Source organism: Anolis carolinensis, chromosome 5 (assembly GCF_035594765.1).
Source record: "Anolis carolinensis isolate JA03-04 chromosome 5, rAnoCar3.1.pri, whole genome shotgun sequence".
Classification (NCBI taxonomy): Eukaryota; Metazoa; Chordata; class Lepidosauria; order Squamata; family Dactyloidae; genus Anolis; species Anolis carolinensis.
In genome coordinates this window covers 171,931,843-171,950,253 of record NC_085845.1, presented here as the reverse complement: position 1 = coordinate 171,950,253, position 18,411 = coordinate 171,931,843, and the positions used below count along the sequence as shown (strand labels likewise).

Genomic DNA, 18,411 nt, shown 5'->3' with positions numbered 1-18,411 from the left:
AATTCTTCTTTATGGAAAAATAAGACATCCCCTGAAAATAAGACCTAGAGCATCTTTGGGAGCAAAAATTAATATGACACTGTCTTATTTTCAGGGAAACACGGTATGCAATGCTTTTGACACAAAATAAATAAATAAAAATTAAATGCCTATTACTTTTAAAGCTGCCCTGTAAGTAAGCTGCCCTGAGTCCCTCCGGGTGAGAAGGGCAGGGTAAAAATGATGTAAATAAGTAAATAAAAGGCCACTTTCCACATCCAGATATACCATACATATATCACATCCAAGCCTTTTTGAGAGGTTTGGGGACGTAACTCACTTTCTGAAACTCATAGCAAGACCGCAGTTATTTCCTGCTCCTTCTAAATGGGAAGAACCAAATTAAAATGAAAGTGGAGTGAGAGGAACACAAAGGCTGCAGTCAGCCTAAGGCCATTAAGGCAGTTTGCTCGTTGTGTAGGGAAGATCCTATAAGGGCTGCAGCCAAGAGCTTTGGAGTGGAACTGAAAAATGCTGCTAGTCTTAAGAACAGCCTCTGTGCACTGGATATTTTCAGCTGCAGGGTTGTGGAGTCATGAGGAAAATCAGTGTGCTCATACCAACATTGTTTATTACATGCATCACTTCCTTCTTTCTTCCTTCTCTTTCTCGTTCTCTCTTTCTCCCCCACTCTTATCCATATGTTCAAAGCTTCTTGTTTACATACTTTTCTCCAAGCTTCACTTCAATTGTCCTGTTCAGGAAATAAGGCATCAATGATCTTCGTGACCAGATAGGGATTGGAACAGAGACATTCCTCATTCCTTTAAGCATGGTTTTCCAACCAATCAGGCTTATTTTTTGGTCCTCATGCTGCTCCTGCGTTTGATTCCTCCTTTTTTCTTGTCTATTGTAATGGGACAGATGTTGGGTGAGTAAATCACTTATCATAACATCCACATACACAAATGATATGTGTATGGGTGTTATAGGATACACTGATATACGCACAGGCAGCCAGGTATAGTGGACCAAGACTCTGGGAAATCAGTGTTTGAATCTCCCCTTGGCCATGGAAACATTTGCGTGACCTTGGGTAAGTCATACTGTCTCAGCCTTAGAGGAAGGCAATGGCAATCTTACTCTGAAGAATTCTTGTCCAAAAAGACCCATGAGAGATTTGCCTTAGGGTTGCCATATGACACAAAGGACTTGAAGGCATCAACAACCACATGTATATCTCTGTGTTTGTAGGAATGAAATATAAATTCAAAATCAAGGCATATACTGCACTTTAAAAACTCTTTTCTTTTGATTCTCACATGTGTGCATTGTTATCTACAGCTTTTGAAGCAAATGTTGAGTTGGAGCTTCATAGCTTCAGAATTTAAAAACATAATAAGAAATACTCTTATGCTTAATGAAGGGAAGGCTAAAAGGGGACCAGTTACACATACAGCATTCTCATGGTTAAATGGGTTAAACCCTTGTGCCAGCAGGACTGCTGACCAACAGTTCAGCGGCTTGAATCCGGGGAGAGTGGGTGAGCTCCCTCTGTCAGCTCCAGCTCCCCATGTGAGGACATTAGAGAAGCCTCCCACAAGGATGGTAAAACATCAAACATCTGGGCGTCCCCTGGGCAGTGTCCTTGCAGATGTCCAATTCTCTCACTAGAATCGATTTGCAGTTTCTCAAGTTGCTCCTGACACACAAAAAAAGATTGTGAAAAGGAAGGCCCAATATACATCATTGAGTAAGAACCCAGTGGGTACAGGAACATATTTTTATAAGAATCCAAAGGCTTTATGGCAGTTCTTAAATCTTTCTCTTAATGATATGTATTATATTACATTTTTAGATGTAAGACTTATTTCAAGGAGACATTTGAGTTGTCAATCTAGCTGTGAAATTAACTGAAAAGCATTTTTAATTTTTCCTAAGTAGGGCCCTACATAAACATGAATTAAAAATGCTTGTCAGTTGATTTCACAAGTATGTCAGATTGCCTATTTGTACTTTCATTAAACTGCAGGGTGTTTTCTTAAGGCTTAAAGTAAATCATCCATCCATTCTTAAAACTTTTCCTTTCTGTGAACCTGATTCGAATAGCATGGAAAATGTAAATTCTAACCTTGACTCTGCTGCAGCTGTTGACGTCAGCATGAGCCAGAACAGCATGAGAGGGATGTCGGCTCAGTGTTTGTTCATTTTTCTCTTCTTGGTTTTGTAATTAAGTTTAAAAGCTACACGGGGATAGTTTTCCTGAATTTTATCAAACTCTGTGGTGTAAATAGCCAAACTACAGGAAAAAATAGTATATGAAGAAGTGTGAAGGTGTGCAGACAGCAAAAGTGGAAGCAGATTTTAGATTAGATGTGGGGAAAGCACGGCTCTGAGGCTATATGTTGTCCCCAGAGCTATTTTTGTACTCCTCAGCCATCGACAATGTCATCAGCTCACTAAGTCGCTGCATGGATATATGTATGATCTTTTTTCAGCAGTAGCAAAGCTGCACAATAATATGCAATTATAAATATTATGTGTGCATAGTGCATAATTACAACACACCTATGCATTTGCTTTTATGTGTGTTTTATTTGTTAGTAATTTACTTTAAGGATCCTACATAGAGTAGCAGAAAATCTTAGGAGTTAGGCAGCAATGAATGCAGAGGATATCATATTCTAGCTATAGAAGAGACTATCTCCATTTAAATCCTCCTGGAGCAGAAATTGGGAAGTTCATCTCAAAAAACCAAGTGAACAATTAACTAGTATTTTCTTCCACCAATTCTCTGTATATCTCTTTTTCATGTTCTCATGCCCTAACTGGGCAACTTGGAAGTCCCTGAACAGACTCAGAAGCGGAGTGGGCAGATCTAAAGACAACTTGGCAAGGTGGCACTACCTGGAGGAATCCTCCACCTTGTGTGACTGTGGAGCTGAACAAACAACTCTGCACATGTATGCTTGCCCACAATGCCCTGCCTCATGTACAGAGGAGGAGTTGTTTAAAGCTACGGACAATGCGGTTGCTGTTGCCCGCTTTTGGTCCAAAACTACTTAGTTGCTTGTGATTTCCTCCCCCCCCCCCCCCATCATTTTGAAATGTATTTATTGTACAATGCTTTTGACACGAAATAAATAAATAAAATGTTCTCCTTTCCCCCATCAAAAAGCCAACCTGGTCTTCTAGCAGCTACTTTTATCATCATCTAGATTTATTTTATGTTTAAACCACTGTCTCTGAATTCAACGGCTATTAGGCGGCACAACAACAGTCTTGTTATATCTGATTGTCTCTTTCTTTGCAAAAAAATAAAATTACAGCCATAATTGGTCATGAAGTTTCTTTCATTTGTGCTTGAACAAGTGAAAGTTATCCAACCATATTCGCCGGCTTAGATGGGGTTCACAACATCTCTTGTAAGGATTGTTCAGGTGGAGGAAAGAAAGCATCTTCAAGAACTATATGAATACTGAATATTAGTAATTGTTACTGTAGTCTAAATGCAATGCAAATAGGTGAAAAACCTGATTTCAATCTTTCTCAATATCCTATGTTTATACTATTTCTGACATATATGTCATGCAGCCAATCTAATAGACCTTGGTCTATGAAGTGCACGGCACAATGTAGTTTCTGGACAGAGAATTAGCTATACTAGTGTATTGCATCAAAATGGCATTGCATCTTATGGCATCTTAAACAATAAGTATTTCTTTGGCAAAAGCTTTCAGGAACTGCAGCCTGTATTAACACATTCAATGTTTAGATTGCTAAAGGTTATTTTTGTAAGTGCTGTTAGGCTTACATGCCTATTGTTCTAAAATTATTATCTGAAGTGCTTTCTTATGTATGTGTGATAATGGCATTGCTCATTTGCTCATTGGCCGCTTATTAGGTTGGAATCAGAAAACCAAGTTTTAAAAAAATTGAAATTAGCTGGAGAGAGTTTTTGTTTCTTGCAGTGTACCCACACATTTCTTTTGTCCTGGTGGTGTAACTAGTTTTGCAGGATTTCAAAACAAAAGGTAACCTGCAAATCCTGTTTACTGAGTTGGAGTAGAGTGGGAAGAGTGAACATAAGATAACCAACCAGCCATCGCTCTTTTGAACTGCTGTCACTCAAAACGTATTATTCCTTCCCACACAGGTCTTTTGTTTTTGTTATTAATTTTATTCAATAGTAACTAAATAAGAAACATACCACACAGGAAAGAAAATACATTAAAAACTCACTACAAACAACAACAACATAAAATGACATCCAGCATTTTTCTTGGCAGCTATAAACTTATATGCTATTCAGCCTTTCCCTTGATACTTCTACTTCTTACATTTCTCCCAAAATTCAAATTCTACTTATTGTCAAACCAAATTATTATCAGCGCATGCTCTTTTTATGCCAAAAGTCTTTAAAAGGCTCATAGTCCTTTAAAAAAGAATCAGTTGTGTCTCCCTAAATCAAACAAGTTAATTTATCCATCTCAGACAAGTCCATCGGTTTTAACAACTGAATTGCTGTGAGTTTTCCGGGCTGTATGGCCATGTTCCAGAAGTATTCTCTCCTGATGTTTTGCCCACATCTATGTCAGGCATCCTCAGAGGCTGTAAGTTTCAACAACCTTTGTTGGTATTTCTACATTCTTTGACTTCAGTGCATATAACAATCTTGCAGCACTTGTCATGTACTGAAGTGAATGTCATTAGAATAATAACTTTAGAAAATCTTGGAATCAGGGCTTGTATTTTAACTTGATATTTTTTTCACTTTTTTGCACATCCACCACATATGTTAAAATATCCTTTCACATTGCCAACTTTCCAAGATATATTCAAAACATCCTTATATATTTCGATGAAAGATTCTGGAAAAGGATATAGGATATAGAGTGTTATTGTCCTTTTCATTTGCAGTCCATGTAAAACTCCCCAGGTGGTCAAAGATATTTTGATGCCTAAGGTATTTCCTTTCCTTATTTCATGTTCATAGATTAATTGGACTGGTGTAGGTGAATCACATATCAACAATGGGGATGGAATTGTGTCATTCACAACATTTCCATAGTGTCTAGATCCAAGGAAGTCATGCTCCCCCTCTATTCTGCCTTGGTCAGACCACACCTGGAATGCTGTGTCCAATTCTGGGCACCCAATTTAAGAAAGATTTTGACAAGCTGGAAGGTGTCCAGAGGAAGGCAACTAAAAGAATCAAGGGTCTGGAGAACAAGCCCTATAAGGAGCGACTTAAAAAGCTGGACATGTTTAGCCTGCAGAAGAGAAAGCTGAGAGGAGACATGATAGCCATGTATAAATATGTGAGGGGAAGTCATAGGGAGGAGGAAGCGAGCTTGTGTTCTGCTACCCTGAAGACTAGGATGCGGAACAAAAGTTTCAAACTACAGGAAAGGAGATTCCACCTGAACATCAGGAAGAACTTCCTCACTGTGAGAGCTGTTCAGCACTGGTGGAGACTCCTTCTTTGGAGGCTTTGTCTTTACTGTTCTATTGTAACACAAACCCTATGCTTACTACATGTTTTTGACATTAATATTAAAATCTGAAATATATACAGAAAGTCTGTATATCTGTTGGGAGTGCTTTGAATGTGATTTTCCTGCTTCTTGGCAGGGGGTTGGACTGGAAGGATCATGAGGTCTCTTCTTGTTCTTCAGCTGTCTCTCTATCTAACACTGTTTCAATGTACAGTTTAGTTCTGCAGAGAGCCTATGTTTCAAGAATAAATGAAAAAGTGACAGTACTGTGGTGAGGCTCAATAAGATGTCAGTTGTGTAATTGATATACCAGTTCTGAATTATGCAGTGAGCCCAAGACTGTGGAAACTGTCTTCCCTTGCTGTTCCACAGTAAGCTTTTGTCTTTTATTTAGGGGAGAACCTCATATTTCCAAACCTGCATTTGGAGCAGAGTTGGTGGAAGTGGAGACAAATAAAACATCCCACATCCATTGAGTCTCCCCTGCAAAAGCCGCAGGGTATGATGTGAGGATATATAATTGAATAATATTGCTGAATTGGAACAAGGCTGGGTTTGAGTACTGCTTGGCTTGAGAACACTTTATTGCTTTGAATGTCATAAAGAAAGAAGGGCAGGATATAAATATGAATGAATCAGTGTGTTAATAAAGAGGTGAAGGGGGATGACAAGGAATTAGAATCCTGCTCTGGATTGTCATTTCCTACGACTGGGATAGCTTCTGATCTTGAACCTAACTGGGGAACAATACTTGCCAATGAGATCTGATAGATGGCAGAAGTCCCTTCCTGTTCACCAATTCTCTCCAGTTTTAACATTATAGAGAAATATGGTTAGGAATATTATGCTTGACTTTCATCTGCAGTTCCACCACATTTGCCCTTGCAGTGAGGCTCCACAAATTGAGTTTGTTCCTGCCTGCAAAATCCAGTAAGGTAGAAGATCCATTAGACCATAAGTCATTGAAGAAATATTACAAATAAAATGTATATGTGCTTAATTCTCCCTTCTCCTCACCTACCTTCTTTTGTTTTCATGCTTATCTCTCTCAGGCTTCTGGGCATTTCTCTGGTTTGTCAGTTTTTGTTTCCTGGCTGATCAGTGGCGTGTTTCAAAGAGAGAAGACAACCCAATGAACGAAGGAGCAGATGCAGCTCGAGCAGCCATTGCATTCTCTTTTTTTTCCATCTTTACCTGGGTAAGTAAGGCAATCACTGTTTATTTTTATTTTATTTAAGTATTTATCACTGCTCTGCTTACCAGGATATTCAGAACTACATACTGTAAACATAAATACAAAGCATTTATAGTTTATAATAAATTCCAACACTGCAGGCAATCCAGGTCACCTGTTGCGGGTTCTTCCACTAGAAAGCCATCACATTGGATTACACTGTCTGGATTACCGGAGGGGTGGGGGACTTTGATAGTAGATGACAGAAAGTCAAAACCCTGAAGGCATCTGCTAAAATGATAGAATAAAGGATATGCATCTCAAGATATTGAAGCCTGATACTAAGGATATTTGAAGGCCTTCTTCCTGAAGCTAGACCAAGGATTAAATTGCAGCATATAAATAACATACATAATAATGGAATGGAATGTAAAATCACATTGTACATTGCATACAGTTGATATGTACAGTTGGCCCTCCATATTTGTAGGTTTGACTTTTGCAGATGTAATTATTTATAGATTTGATTAATACATTCTCTCCAGGAAACTCTAGATCTTCCAATGGAACTTTATGCTCAACCTGCCAGAAGTGCTGGAGAACCTACAAATTCCTAGAGAGAATACTTCTTTAGGCATCTGTGGATCCTCCAGCGTGATTTCATAGAGTTGCAATAGAGAACTTAGAGGTTAATAAAGAAGTGTTTTTAAAATTCACCCCCCCCCACACACACACACACTTTTGCAGGGGTGCTTTGCCCATAACCCCAGTGAATGTAGAGGGTTGACTACATTTCCTTAAAAAAAAAAGGTCTGAAATCAGTGCCCTTAAACTTTACCAATTTCTTCCACAATCTATTTTAACATATAAAAGTTCAGCCTTCTTTTGATACTATCTATCATCAGTAAATATTACGACAAATGTTCAGGCCATCAGTATCAGCAGTCTTTTTTCGTTAAGGGATTATGTACAGGATGCATTGAATGCAGCAGAATCAGAATAGAGAAAAGGGAATACAGGCGGTCCCCAAGTTAGTAATTCTTGAGTTGAATTTGTATGTAAGTTGAAACAGGTATATTATTAATTGTAACTATGGCCATACACACCCACACACACTTTGGATAGCATAGGGAAGGATGAACACCCTTGTGGTGTTTGTTTTGCTATCTGTGCCCTTCTTCAGAAGATTTCATCCCTGTCCCTGTGATAATTGGATTTTGAAAAAAATGGCTTGTTGTAGAAATGAGGAATGATGAAAAAGCCTCAGTGGAGATATCTTTTCCCTGTGATAACTCTTCCAGGAATTTATTTCTTTCACTTCCTGTTGTCTCACCCTGTTTGTAACTATGAGCCATTTGTAAGTTGGATATTTGTTACTCAGGGCTGCCTGTACTGGTAAAAATGTAGATTAAGGATAATGCTTCTATGGCAACTTGTCTTGATGACTCTAGATTGCTTCTGAATTGGGAAGCAGTGATCTTATGGGTACCTGTTGCAGGAAAACATGGGCATTAAGTGGTTGTGTGAGAGAGGTTTGATGTAGCAGTTTGAGTTACTAGGACTTTGGGTGAATTGCATTCATATCCCTTCTCACCATAGAAACCCACTGGGTGTCACTGCAAAAGTCACATTATTTCAGCATCAGAGTAAGCCAATGGCAAACCTCTCTAAACAAACCTTGCCCCCAAAAAACCCTGCATTCAATTTCCCTTAGGGTCATCCTAAAGTAGAAGTGAGTTGAGAGTACACAAAACAGCAAGGGTGCTGTTACGCTCCCAACCAGCTTTTGGACTATTGTAGGCATCTTTTTTGCCACTGTAGGAACAGAATGCTGTACAAGATCGAGTTTAGTCTAATCCCACACATTTCTTACAAAATTGGTTTTTTCACAATAATATATAGAGCAAATCAGTCTACCCAGCAACTCCCTCTGTATCTAAGGATGCTTAAGTGCCAGTGGATGGAAGCATTAATGTTCCCTCTTCCTGCAAGTACCTGCAAGTAGCAAAAATTAACAGCAACCTGACTTCCAATGTTGAGCCCTGCCTTCCCAGAGGAACTCTCTGCTAGACTATTGGGAGCTAGACATCCTTTCTGATTTACAGCCAGATACCAGAAATCTACCAGTGGGTCCTGATCTAACTTTATGAGTCCCTTGCTATATGGCTATTGGAAGCAGTATACAATTGACGTCACCAGGTGTTGTTTATTTGTAAATATCAATTTACATTTATGCCTTTAAATTTAAAAATGCCAACTGTACAACCATAAAACTGATGGCTTGCAAAGATGAACCTCAACAGAAACCATTTAGTACAAAAATGCTCAGGATGGCTTAGTACAGAAACCTACCCAACCTTCATAGGCTAAACGTCCTCAGCATTACCGTATGGTTGTAGCAGACATTCCCATCATAGGATGTGAATGTCCTTGCTGTAGTCCACAAATTTGGGACAGGCCCAGGTGGATGTTTATTTTAATAAAAGTACAGCAGTTGTTTCTTTGCCTTTCTAGACACATTTCTTTTAATTAACCCTTGGTGGTATTTCCTCTATTCTAGTTGTCCTCAATTTTTTGGCTTCGTTATATATGCAAGCCTACTCATTTCATTCCTTGCTTCTCCTAATGCTGACAAATATTGTGTGCTCGACCCCTGCGAAGACTGGCGACTCTCAACTGTGGAAAGAATTCTGAAAATGGGATTGAACATCCTTCCCCCTTTAATTCCATAAGATGGCCTATTTCAGTCATAGGGCTCTGTATAAATCTTTCACGTCAAAACTTTCTTTTCTAACGCACCTTGTTCCATCCTGTTCTCTCCCTACAGGCCTCCCTGGCATTTCTGGGCTTTCGGAGACTTGGAGAAATTACTTTCCAGGAAGAATACAACACACTGTTTCCTACTTCTCCGCCAGTGCTCCCCTAACCCCATTCCCATAAAAGTGTCAAATATGAGGGTGGAAATATTTGTGGTGAGGTTATTTCCAACTCCTGAGCTCAGGAGCAGGAAGAAAGATGAGAGGGGAAGAGGAATAAAACATAGGATGTTTGTGCAGCTGATGTGGAGAGGAAATGAAAATGCCAGAATTCCTTGGAACTTGGAACAATGCTTGTTCCCCTATCCTTTAGCTCCAAATAGCTGAAAACATAATGGGTACTGTTCCTCTCATCTTCCAGTTCTTTATTCCTTCTATTCCCTCTATTCCCAAACTAACTGGGAGATAACAATGATGTGCCTTTCTCGGAAGCTTGATACAGTCTTAATATGTCGTTTAACCACAAGTCATTGCCTAATAGTATTTTTCTAACTTCTGCTTGTTGTCTCTTCTTGACTTTCTTTCCCTTGACACAATCCATGATGCTGGAAGGTAGCACTAAGAATGTGACCACTGAGCCTCTTCCTCTGTGCTGGTTTCTCCAAAGAGCATTGTGCAAATAACTGTTTTTAGCATTGCCTTGACCAATTTTGTGCCAATCTGTTGTGTCTCCCTATTTGCCACCCTCTGTAGCCACTGAGTGCTGCTAAACATATACCTGCATATGCCTGGAAAAGGCATGCTTATTTTTATCTCAGGAACTTCATAACTCAGCCCAGTAGTGGATATTGCTGGCTGCATTGAGTGACACTTCTGGCACCAATCCTTCAGTCATTTTTGCTTGCCAGGCATATCAATGGGGAGGAGACTGGTACAAGCTGAAGCCTTTGGCATATGTGGATTACGGGGCTTGATTATGCTGTATATCAGAAATAGGTGCCATGTTGAGTGTGGTGAACTGAAATGCACACACTGCCACTTTCTTGCTTCCACCAGCCTTTTCTCAAGCAGGTGAAATACTAGATGCTGTAGACCAAGCCCACCACAAAAGGTGTATATTTGAAATATTCTTCCCAGGTGTCTGCGCTCACACTGTTGCATCTTTCTTGAACTTGTGTTCTCTTCAGGTTGTGCCAAAGCTTCCTGCTGTTTGAAATGCGTTTGCGTTTATAATTCCAATTGTGTCTCACACACTAATTTATGTCTTGTGCACTAACTGCTACTAACCCAGCTTCTGTTTGTCTCTCCTTGGTATGTGTCCCTTTCTTTTTCCTATGTCTTTCTCCTTCCCATTTCCCCACTTTTCCCACACTGCCGCATCCCCCCCCCCTCCCCTAAAGGTCGGCCAGGCATTTCTGGCGTTCCAGCGATTCCAACTTGGAGCCGATTCAGCCCTCTTCTCCCAGGACTACACGGACCCGAGCCAGGAGGCTGGCATGCCTTATGCACCCTACACAAACGAGGCTGACACTACAGATAGCATGGGGACGTACCAGCAGCCCCCTTCGGTAGATGCTTTTGATGCTGAGACACAGGGCTACCAGGCACAGGACTACTGAGAGGCGGTGGAGCCCTCTCCCCTCCCCTCCTCCTTTCCCCTCCACCCTCTCCCCTCTGCCACCAACACGCCAAGGTGGAAAACAGACACATATGTACCGGAGCAGCAGGTGGCTCTCAGCCACTCTCCAGCCTTCTGGGGTCTCTGTGTTTCTTTATTTTCTTGCTTTTTTAAAAAGCAGAAACACCTAACACCTCCTCCCTCTTTGAACTTTCCACCAAAATCAAAGGGTTGTATGGTCTTTTCTGCAGTAATTGAGTTTGTTCTCTCTCTCTGTCTGGGAAGCTGCTGGGGTAAGAATCTAGTTCACTCTTTCCATTGGGGGAAGAGGGAAAGGACCTCAAAATAGTGTTGATGGGGAGGCACAGCAGATGAGAGGAGGACTGGGTGAGAAGGAGCAGCCTGGGCAGTAATGGGGAGGGAGGATAGGATAGATAGGTGTCTAAACCTGTGAGCAAGGGATGAAAGTGCGTGTGTGAGCAAGAAAGGGCGAGGGAATGATGCAAATGGCAGCAGAATGGTGTTGAGAATGGATTTTGAATGACTTTTACTCTTCCATTGAGCTCATGAGCTGACGGTTTTCAAAATCCTAATGGGAAATTGTTCTGGTTTATGTTCAGCGACATTTTGCCAACACTAAGAGAGTGGTAGTTGAGGTTTAGTTTGTTTAATAGTTTTCAGTCTAAATTGAGACTCATGGGAATTCAGTTGGTCAATATGCCTGCAATTCTGTCAATTCAATGCGTCTTCTATAGCTAGTTTTCTTATCCTTTGCCTACCAAAGAGCACTATCATTGGACATTAGCCACATTGGCTGTCCTTCACAACTGTTTGCTGTTGCTGGGTGCTCACTTTTGGAGGGTCCAGTGCAGCACCCACCTGAAGTCTGTGCCTGAAGTATTATATGGCCACTTTACCACTTTTAAATATCAGATAAAATTGGGGGGATTCAAGCAACTCTGTGGAGTTTGTTGAACTGCATTCCCCAGCATTAATTAACATTCATTATACTAGTGCTGTGGATTGCCGTCCAGAAGCACTTGGAGGACCATAATTCCAAGCTGTGAAATAAAGGATCACTGAAAAACCTCAGCCTGTAAAATTACAAAGTGATTCTGTATATTTGTTTTGAGCATGACACAATTTTTTTACAGCTCCACGAGTGATGTAGTTCTATTCATTTCACAGCAACCTAATACACAGTCTGGAAGTTATTCATTTGTTTCAAAATATATATGGAGGGGAGGCATTGAGAACTTGCTTGTGCTAGAAGGACTTCTTTTGATCCAGTCCATTCCCTTGCAATAGTTCAGTGGTTCCCAACCTTTGGGCCTCCAGGTGTTTTGGACTTCAACTCCCAGATTGTAGCCTAAAATTTGTTTAACTGCATATATGAATGAACTTTGAAAGAAAGGCATTTCAATTTAAGAGCAATCCAAAGCCCATATTAATGTTAGCATTGCCTAACATGTATTCTTCCCTCCGTGCCGCATTAACACAATAGCAAATAAGTTTCACGTACAGTATAATGACATAAAATTGTGGATTTAAGCAGGAAGACACTTTAAACTCTTGTGCCAAACCATCTGTTACCCCCACTGTTTCTATGCTCAAGAATAACAAAGCAAAATTTCCACTCTGAATGTTTTGCTATGCTGGGAGAAAGACCATTTGCTGTATCTGCCAACTAGGCTGAACTCGGATATCAGCGGTAAGATGCATGGAGTTCAGTGCCAACACAGCTTGAAACAAGGATATTGTATGACACACTGTAAAATGTTTAGCATGTGTCTGGATTAATATCTACCATCAGGGTAGTTGATATACAACTAGGAACAGACATTTTATACCTACTCAAGCACTACAGACTCCTCAGTGGAATTAACAAACATGAGTTCTCACATTAATTATCTCTTAATAGAAAGGGATCTACTTCTGGTTGTATTGTTGTACCTCAATGAAAAACATTTGCTTAGAGTTAGTTTCAAAAGATTATGGTAGATGAGGTGCTGGTGTCACCATCCATCTTTCCCCAATAGTTTGTTAATTCATTGAGTCGTATCATCGGCCAATTCTCTCCTAGAAGAAAGTCCACCATACTCGATTTAACAAGCCTAATTGACATCTTACTTATTAAAATGTGTAGAAATCAGAATAATTACAGGGTCAGAGCAACAGCAGGATCCAGTGGATTACACAGCACTAAACAGAAGCTGATAAAGTAGAGTTCAGTCCTAATATATTATGCTATTTCCAGACATTACTGTGTACTTCTCTTCAAAGAAATCCAAAGGTGTATGTATCTTTGGGTTGCTGGTAAGACCCTGGCTTTATAACACTCCCCCAATCTTCTTAATATATGTATGATTTGACCTTTCTGACTTTATAGCAATATATTAAACTTAGCCACTTTTTAGGTTTTTTAAAATGCTTGTTTTAAAATGTGATTAGAGAGATGTTGCAATTGAAGAAAGATAATTTTGGGCTGCTGTTTCCCTTTGCTACTACCAAGGAAAGGGGAGGCTAAAAAGGCAAGAGACAAAGCGTGGATCCTTCTTTAATTTAATTTTTGTTACAGTTTTTTAAAAAGAGGAGCATGGGACTATCTAGGTCAGGCATGGGCAAACTTTGGCCCTTTAGGTGTTTTGGACTTCAACTCCCACTATTCCTAACATCTGTTAGGAATGGTGGGAGTTGAAGTCCGAAACACCTGGAGGGCCAAAGTTTGCCCATGCCTGATCCAGGTGATGAATTACTGTGGTGGCGCTGAATCTTTCCCTCCTGTGTGGTGTGCATGCTGATTGTGAATGTTTGTGCCGTTGCCTCTAATCCTTTCTGTTGACCCTTTTTTTGGTAGAGTTTGTCTGTAGCTTGGAAAAATTATATTTGGAGGGGGGTTAATAATGCTTCTGGAATCTCCCAGCCTGCGTAGATATTGGTGATGTTGGTTGGTAGATCCTGGGAAATGTAGTCCAGAAAAAAGAGAGAGATTATTTTTTACTCTAAAGCCTAACACTGTGTGGTTAGAATCTAGCAGGGAGCGAGAGGAGGGATATGGCAGTCCATTGCTCATAAAGCACAATGAGGAACTAAGCCCCTTGCTTTATGGTCCCAAATGAAAGCAATATTATATAGGGCTTGGGGGAGGGGACTATGTATCTTCTTCACCCATAAGCTTTTCTTCTATTTGGGTGGCCTAATATTTAGGCTGGTAGGTGGGTGGGGGGTTATTTTGAGGATGGGGTTCTTCATAACAGGTGAGGGAGAGGTCCTTCCTTTTCTTCTCTCCCCCAGAGGGAAAGAGGGAACTATGGAACTGGAGGGTTGGGAGGATGGAAAATCCAATGTCGGTAATGGTTTTGCTGATGTCAATTGCATGCTTTCATGTGGGGTTGGAGGGGGGATTTTCCCATCTCACAACATCTGCTCTGTGTAAAGATTGAAACAGGGTTTTTGCCTTGAGGGACAGGCCAAACATGTATTAAAATGAATTCTGCTATGCAGATTGTTTTTACACCAGTTTCCCTGTTACATATGAATAAATTTAAAAGTTCAGGCAGTAATGCTTTCCCCAATTGCACACACTACTCTTTTACAAAAGTCAGAGAGAGAAAAAACATGCACAGAAATACACACACTTGTGGATGGGACATATAAGGTTAATGAGCCATAACTCAATAGAATTAGTTGAAAGGCCATTGATTACAGTTTGTATCAGCACACTGAGCTGTGTATTGGATTGCAGCCACTACTATCATTGGAGAATATACTTTATTTAGAAGTGAAACATTCTGCCAGTGGCTTATTGGGCCATTGCCTTTTTTTCTTGCTCCTCATAAAGAATTCCATGGTGATCTCCAGCTTGTGTTCTGAGATTGGAAGTTTCTATTTTGTCTAAGAATAGCAAAAAAATAATAATTATTGGTACATCCACACTTACTCTATCAAGAAAATGTCTCTATAACCCACACTTATTATTTCTAGAAAGAGAACGTCTTTTAACCAGGAAACTTGTCCATTAACACTGACAATCATGTAGCAAGAATTCTTGGCCTTCCAGTATTACGCTCAATTTTCCATTAACAAAGGAGGCATCTGGCAATCCAGAAGCAGCACTACTGTGGTTTCTTCTTTCCACTCTGTGAAGCCACAGTGAAGTAGCGCTTCACCTAATTATATGATAGTATAAACCACTTCATATATTATAGAGCAGTTCAATTACACCACTGTTCCCTTTAGTTAATGTAAGATTTGAAGACCAGGGGAACACCATTTATAGAAAGTGGACATATTCCAGGGAAATGCAGGCAAGCATGGCTTCAGCCTGGTGCGTGTCTTTACACATTTAGATCTACATAATCTGCTTTTCACACTTGTGTTCCCATATGGGAAACAATGGTGAAAGTGTGGTTTCGGTGTCAAATGAGAAGGAATTTCATCGTGGAGTTAAAGGCTTAACTGTGCTTTCAAGTATTGCATGGTGTTGTTTCAGCATTAAATGCAACCTCCAGGTTTAAATTACTTGGGACAGTGAAGACACAGGCCTTGCACACATGCAGAAATGTTGCCAAGTACAGCCACCAGCATGTTGTCTGTCTCCCAGTCAAACAATACAGTCAACCAGCAATTAGCTAGCCAACTACATAGCCAAACAAAGCCCACCAGCCAAAGAAATGGATCTGCCAAGTATTCACACTCTTAGGCAGGCCACTGGCTATATATAGTGGGACTTTAGGATGATAGATCAGAACATGCACCAGTACTCTTAAGTATACCACAAAAAATGAGAGGACAGCCTGATTGTATACTTACCAGGTCTAGAGAGATGCCACTAGGGCAAAATCAACTGAATAAGAGTGCAGGTGGGCAATTTATTATTGCAGTTCTGTTTCCCACAGGAACACAAAGTCCCCATTGAGCTCTAGATATGAATTTCTCATTACATTCTTCTTTATCTATTATGGTAATAAATGTGTGAGTCTCAGTATTTGGTACTTCCAGTTTCATTGGCAATCAGAAGCACACAGATGCCAGAACAGATAGGTAGGTCTCCTTATGAATCTAAATGAATACCTTTGAGACTTAATAAAATCACAGGTCAGTCTTGTCAGTTTTGCAACTCTCGGGGCAACATCACAAGGTCTGGCTGCCTGGGTAAAACATGTCATTATACTATATTATATATGAAGGTGTATAATATGAAGCTGTGCACATATCTGTTCATACATACGTGACAATGAAAGGGTGGCCTGCTGCATACGAAATCCCTCCCCCCAACCAATCTCCTAATTATTTCCAAGCTCCACCCCAACGGATCCATTCTGTCCTCCAGTATTTTTCCCTCAACAGAAGCCCTGCCATCTCGGCACCTGTGTTTACGATGTCCTGTATACTTGTGGTTTAAAACAAAAAGTGAAGGTGGTAACTACTGGTGTGTCTTATCAATAAAGTTATTACATTCAAAAATTGTAAAGGCAGAGCTACAAGTTTTTCTTAAATTGTAATCTATTTTAAAAAAGTTTGAACATTGCACTTATTTATTTATTTATTTACAGCATTTATATTCCGCCCTTCTCACCTCGAAGGGGACTCAGGGCGGATCACATTACACATATAGGCAAACATTCAATGCCTTTTAACATAGAACAAAGACAAACAAACATAGGCTCCAAGAGGCCTCGAACTCATGACCACCTGGTCAGAGTGATTCATTGCAGTTAATTGCAGCTGGCTTGCTCTCCCGCCTGCACCACAGCCCGGGCCTGCAAGAGTTGACACAGATTAAACGCCTTGATGTTTTTCCTTCGTAAATAAAAAATGGGTCCATCCACTTTTGATTGCCATGTCCCGATGGTAATAATAATAATAATCTTTATATCAGTGGTTCTCAATCTTTCTAATGCTGCGACCCCTAAATACAGTTCCTCATGTTGTCGTGACCCCCAACAATAAAATTATTTTCGTTGCGACTTCATAACTGTAATTTTGCTACTGTTATGAATCATAATGTAAATACAGTATCTGAAATGCAAAATGTATTTTTATTCATTAGACCAAATTTGGCACAAATACCCTACACACCCAGATTTGAATACTGGTGGGTTGGTGGGAGGAATGATTTTGTCATTTGGGAATTGTAGTTACTGGGATTTATAGTTCACCTAAAATCAAAGAGCACCAACGATGGAACTGAACTAAACTTGACACACAGAACTCCCATGACCAACAGAAAATACTGGAAGGGTTTGGTGGAGTTGTAGTTCACCTACATCTAAAGAGCACGGTGGAAGCAAACGATGAATCTGGATCAAACTTGGCACAAGTACTCAATATGTCCAAATTTGAAAACTGGTGGAGTTTGTAGAAAATAAACCTTGACATTTGGGAGTTGTGGTTGCTGAGATTTGTAGTTCACCTACAAAGAATTTTTTATATATCAGTTTCATGTCAGGAGCGATTTGAGAAACTGCAAGTCACTTCTGGTGTGAGAGAATTGTCCGTTTGCAAGGACGTTGTCCAGGGGATGCCCAGCTGTTTACCATCCTATTGGGAGGCTTCTCTCGGGTATTTACATGGGGAGTTGGAGCTGACAGAGGGAACTCGCTCGCTGTCCCCGGATTCTAACCATCGGCCTGTCAGCAATCCTGCCGGCACAAGAGTATTAACTCATTAGGCCAGCTGGGGCTTCTTAGATTGCATTGATGGACTGGCACTCTTTGTTGCCATCAAGCCATCTGGTTCACAAAATGATGTTACATTTTAAAAACAACACAACTGCCCAATCCTGATTTTCAAGTCAAATAATGTTAGTCCTGGAGAAGAGTATCATTGCTGGACTCTCTCTTAGCAACCCAGTTCATCTCAATGGCTGCACCTACACTGTAGAATTAATGCAGTTTGACACCACTTTAACTTCCCTGGCTCAATGCTATGGAATCATGGAAGGTGTAGTTAGGTGAGGCACTGGGAAGGGTAATGACCTTGTAAAACTACAATTCCCAGGTTCCATAGTATTGAGCGCAATAAAAGTAGTGTCAGGCTCAATTAATCCTAAAGTAAAGATAGATCCAGTGTTTTCCTTGTTGGAGGTGAGATGCCAATAAAGGAGATAGTTTAGAACAGGCATGGGCAAATTTTGGCCCCCTCCAGGTGTTTTGGACTTCAACTCCCACAATTCCTAACAGCCTATCGGCTGTTAGGAATTGTGGGAGTTGAAGTCCAAAACACCTGGAGGGGGCCAAAATTTGCCCATGCCTGGTTTAGAACATGCAAATTAAAACTAAATGATGTAATTAAAATTATATTAAATCCCCCTCTAAAATAAGGACTAAATACAATACACCACCACCAAAAGCTATGGTTGGAAATCAGTTTCCAAGGGCTAGA

The 18,411-nt window shown here is 40.3% G+C and overlaps 1 protein-coding gene across 2 annotated transcripts in view; it reads left to right on the top strand.

Annotated features, from left to right (window-relative positions):
- Positions 1–16,498, top strand: part of syngr1 (synaptogyrin 1) — a 45,139-nt gene extending 28,641 nt beyond the window's left edge. Inside the window, exons 3-4 of one of the 2 annotated variants that reach the window (XM_008110711.3) lie at positions 6,530–6,675; positions 10,808–16,498. In XM_008110711.3, coding sequence (XP_008108918.1) covers positions 6,530–6,675; positions 10,808–11,026 — 365 coding nt within the window. In that variant the 3' untranslated portion in view covers positions 11,027–16,498. Of the gene's footprint in view, positions 1–6,529; positions 6,676–9,478; positions 9,966–10,807 lie in introns of those variants that run through there. The other variant, XM_008110712.3, reaches the window with a different exon arrangement.
- The last annotated feature ends 1,913 nt before the right edge of the window (positions 16,499–18,411 follow it).